We start from the raw sequence: 4,210 nt of genomic DNA, 5'->3' as shown, positions 1-4,210 counted from the left end.
ATTACTGGGAGAACAAGGTTTTCATGCCCTTATGGAAACTGTGGATACAGAAATAGTTGCCCAACTACAAGAATTTTTACAAGTCTTCTAAATAAGCAGGAAAAATATTTTCTATGTCAAATTTTTCTTTCAAAAAATATGAAAAGACCCTAGCCTTCTGTCTTGTATAGATGAGTCTGATGAAAGGTGAAAATAACTTGTGACAATAGAATAAAAATAAGTTTCTGCTGTTGCTATTAAACTATGCTCTTTGGGGTTTTTTTTAACAATAAAGGGTCAATTAAGGGTTTTATCATTAAGCTAGCATTTCCATGATTCGTAACTTGATATATGCTGCCCTAGGTAGTACCATTTTTTAGTACCCTTATGTTGTAACCGCTTGACTCTGCCTAGCAGGCTGCAGCTCCCTGAGAGCACAGCAAGGATTTCCTAGGGCCGTGCGACCAGTCGCATCCTGGAGTCCATTTCGGACAGCCCCTCGATCTGGCTCTGGCAGCCAGCAGCGTTACAATGCAGTGGTGATGAAGAAGATAGAGAAAGGTCTCCCATGAGGGTGGTAAGATGGCTTTATTCACATCTTATCCCTGTGCCTTGGAGGCAGAGAGAGAGAGACCTTGTGGTCAGGGCGCGGGATGGTTTTGCCAGGGGCCCAGGGGCGGTGCCTGGGCGGGGGTGGGGGACAGGAGCCAACAGGGAGAAACCAAGGGAGTGGCCAAGGCTAGGGCAGGCAACAGGGGGAACATGGCATCACAGAATCGGGGGCTTAACAGGCTACCACACCCTTAACTGTCTTTTTGCTTCACAAAGGTATGTCACAAAGTCAGAGGTCTGAAGGAACTTACTAATGTATATTAATGGAAACCATCTGTTAATGCAGCACTGTAATTCAGTATCAGGAGCTGATTCCTTTAATGCTGTAGATCTGCAGCTTTCTCCCTTTCTATTGCTCTTTCTAGACTGTATGTTCAACCATACAAACAGAAGGACTTAGGAAAGCAGTAAGACTGTGAGCAGAAATAGTCAGTCCTTCATGAGAGAAAGATAATTCCCATTTGAATCGTCTGAGAGAAAAAGAAACTTTGATTGTAACACTTAAATTGTATTTGAACTGTTAGAGAACATCCATGTATATTTCTATCTGAAGATGTGAGTTTTCATTTTTATCACCAAGTTTTCTTTATTTCTGTTATGAAAAAATTACTTTCTTGAGTTCCTCCTATTTCACTTTTACCTGTCATAACAGAGAAACTCACTGGAGGCAGGTGAGTAATTAATTCTAATTAATTTGTGGCTGTACCTGGACTACTTAAAATTACCATGTACAATATCTCAATTCTTTGTGTTTTTTCATCAAAGACATGTCATGAGGATACTTCAGGATTGTTGCTAAAACGTTTAAGCCCAAATGGTCACAGTTAAAACAATCATTTGCAAACATAAGGCTTACTTTTAATTACTTACTAGTTACCTGCAGGACTCACAGGTTAAAGCTGCTCCTTTCTATGTGCCTTTGTCTTTTGTACCTTGCAGGTGGAAGGGGCAAGAAAATGCTGGTTTCCATTTTCGGTTTTTTGCTTTTAAGTACTGATCTTCCACCTTCAAAATTGAAATTAACTTTGCTTCACTAAGGGATGATTCAGCTGTTGAATCAATTTTTTTTTCCAGAGGGGATTATCTCTTTAAAGACACCTACAAGTTTTTGACTATCTTACCAGATAACCAGATGCTTTTAAAAATCTGGGGCTTTTTTTACTGACCTTTTGGGGAGTAATCTTTTTTGAAACCTTCCCTCTGTTTGTAGAGGCAGGCTAATCTTTCTCTCCTCCTTTGGCATTAGTGTCAAAGGCTGTTCGGGCTCTCACAGTTCTGAATGCAAAACCTCCCCTATCCCCTGCTGCCAGCATCTGTCAGCAGAAGTTGTGTGATAAGTCATTGTTTCCTGCATTTTACCTTGGCATAGGGAGGACTGCCAGAAGAATTGCTACTATTTGTTTGTGTGTTATGTGTATGCCATTTCCTCAATCATCCACCAACATAATCTCATAATTAAGATGTTTATTTGGTTACATTTGGTACTTGCAAGGGAAGAGACTCAGTGTGCTGATGGTCCCATTCAGCTGTACACACAATTACCAGAACTGGGTGCCTTCTGACTAAATTTGGATTTGTTGCACAGTTAATCTGCAGACACCCTAAGCTTTTGGCTCAATGTAAAACCTGTGCAGATCTGGTCACCCTTGCTAGCTTTGACTCCACCTGGGACGACTACCTGGAGAAACACAGAAACACAGAAGCACATCCTGGCAAGAAGCAGTACTGGCCTACCACCATTCTGCAAAATCCCTTGCGCAGTGCTGAGTGGTGCTCCCCGATTTTCAGAGGGAGGCAGGTCCTACCTGCTCTAGTCCAGCCCTGGCCTAAAGGCTGCTTTCTGCTGTGTGGCCAAGCCATCCAGCTCCCCTGCAGCATCTCACTGGAGGTCAGATCTGTCATCACGGCTGTGCACAGCTGAGACAGACCTGCCTGCCTGCGTCATTCTCGGAGCAACTCCACCCCCATTACCTCCCGGGTGGAATGCTAACTGCAGTTTATGTTAATGCACGATGTTGGCAGAGACCCTGTCAAGAATGATGGACATACTTTTGGCTAATAACAGCACGATAAGTTGTGATTAACTTTCTGAGTAATGTCTCTGAATAACTGCATGTGTTCACTTTCATATGCATTAGGGAACAAGTTAAATTTGTTACTAGGTGTTTGGCTTTTCATCTTGGAAGATTTTCCTACAAGGCTTGGGACTATAATTGAAAACAATCATCATTATCATAACTGTTTATATGACAACCATTGTCAATGAGCACAATGCCAAACAAGTGCCCATCTGCAGCCAGCAACGATCTAGTGGAGATCAAAGTTGAGAAATTTCAGCTTGAAACAGCAGAAAAGCTTTTACATACTATCATTATATATTAAACCCTTATACATAGGATTAAATTTTCACTGGAAGGGTATGGATTTGGACTGCAGCAAGCTATAGCCCTTTTTGACTTTGATGTTGAAATTTTTAACTTTAGGGTTTAGAAACCAAATATAGCAATTAGCCTTAAACCGAAGTGGTAAAATACAGTTCCTGAAATTTCGTGAGGAAGGATCTTTGATTCTCTTGTTCTCTAGGCTTTAATTTTCAGGAGAAAAGTAATTGAAATTGGGGTATTTTTTTTTCCTATGGCACAACTGAATATTTACAAATGGTATCAGTTTACTTTTCAGAAAAGGCAATGATAAAGGTGAGGACAAACTTTCTGCTTCTGATAAGAGTTAAATGACAGGACTAATTCTGCTGCTTCCATCTTCAAAACATTAGCTTTGGTGTATCAATGATGACCATTTTTAGCCTTTGGCCTAACTGAAGTGTTAATAACTCATGTGCTCTCATTGCAATCTGTTAAATCTTTTTCAGCTTTAGAAACAAAACTTATCCAAGCTATAACTTATTTCTGTTTAATAAAAAATACAATTAGATTAACTTACAAGGATGTTTTCAGGTTAGATAACGTGTGGGCAGGGCCTTGTGCTCTCGCAGTGCTCGTTGCTGTGCCAGGAGTGAGTCCATGGCCTCCCACCCTCCCTGCAGTGAAGTGGTGGAGAATTTTGCATCATTTGTGAGCAAGTGCAGGGGCCAGGCTGTGTGCTGGAGACGTCAGCCATGGTAGTGTCCCAGGAGGTGCAGAGGGAGTGCAGGGTGCCTGTCCCAGCAGCCCTTGTGGGCAGGGCTGCTGGAGAGAACCCTGCTCCTTACCAGTGAAGTGACTGCTTGCGGCACAGCTGGCAGACTGGCAGGAGGCGTTCTGCCCACTGTGCCTATTAATTTTCTCCGTTTCGTTTCTTTTCTTCTTCGCCTCTGTTTCGTGAGTTCTTGTACTCAGAGTTCTGATTAAAACGCAGGAGGCGCTGAGTTGTTCTTCTGATTTGATGTTTATTATTTCTTATCTCTAGCACAGCTGCACAGAGTGTGCCTCTTAAATTAACAAGGTGGAAAATTGTTGCAGTGGGGATACTGCAACACGCATCTATCAAACCAGGAGTCCCATGGAAAGGAAATATATATGGACAGATTCGTGGTAGATGTTTCAGAGATGTTTATTTCTCCAGCCGCATGGCTGGGGCTGTGCTCAGGAACTCCGCAGTCACGGGACCGAGGGTCCTTCTG

At 42.3% G+C, this 4,210-nt stretch overlaps 1 protein-coding gene across 1 annotated transcript in view; it reads left to right on the top strand.

The window, feature by feature from the left end:
- The window catches only part of IPO11 (importin 11), an 81,661-nt gene extending 81,420 nt beyond the window's left edge, over positions 1–241 (top strand). The window contains 1 exon segment of the mRNA XM_017743798.1: positions 1–241. This exon segment is cut by the window's left edge and continues 35 nt beyond it. Within this exon segment, the coding sequence (XP_017599287.1) occupies positions 1–91 (91 nt within the window). The 3' untranslated portion in view covers positions 92–241.
- Positions 242–4,210: the final 3,969 nt, after the last annotated feature.

Source organism: Corvus brachyrhynchos, unplaced genomic scaffold, assembly GCF_000691975.1.
Source record: "Corvus brachyrhynchos isolate BGI_N302 unplaced genomic scaffold, ASM69197v1 scaffold310, whole genome shotgun sequence".
NCBI lineage: Eukaryota > Metazoa > Chordata > Aves > Passeriformes > Corvidae > Corvus > Corvus brachyrhynchos.
This window is presented reverse-complemented; position numbering and strand designations above follow the sequence as displayed.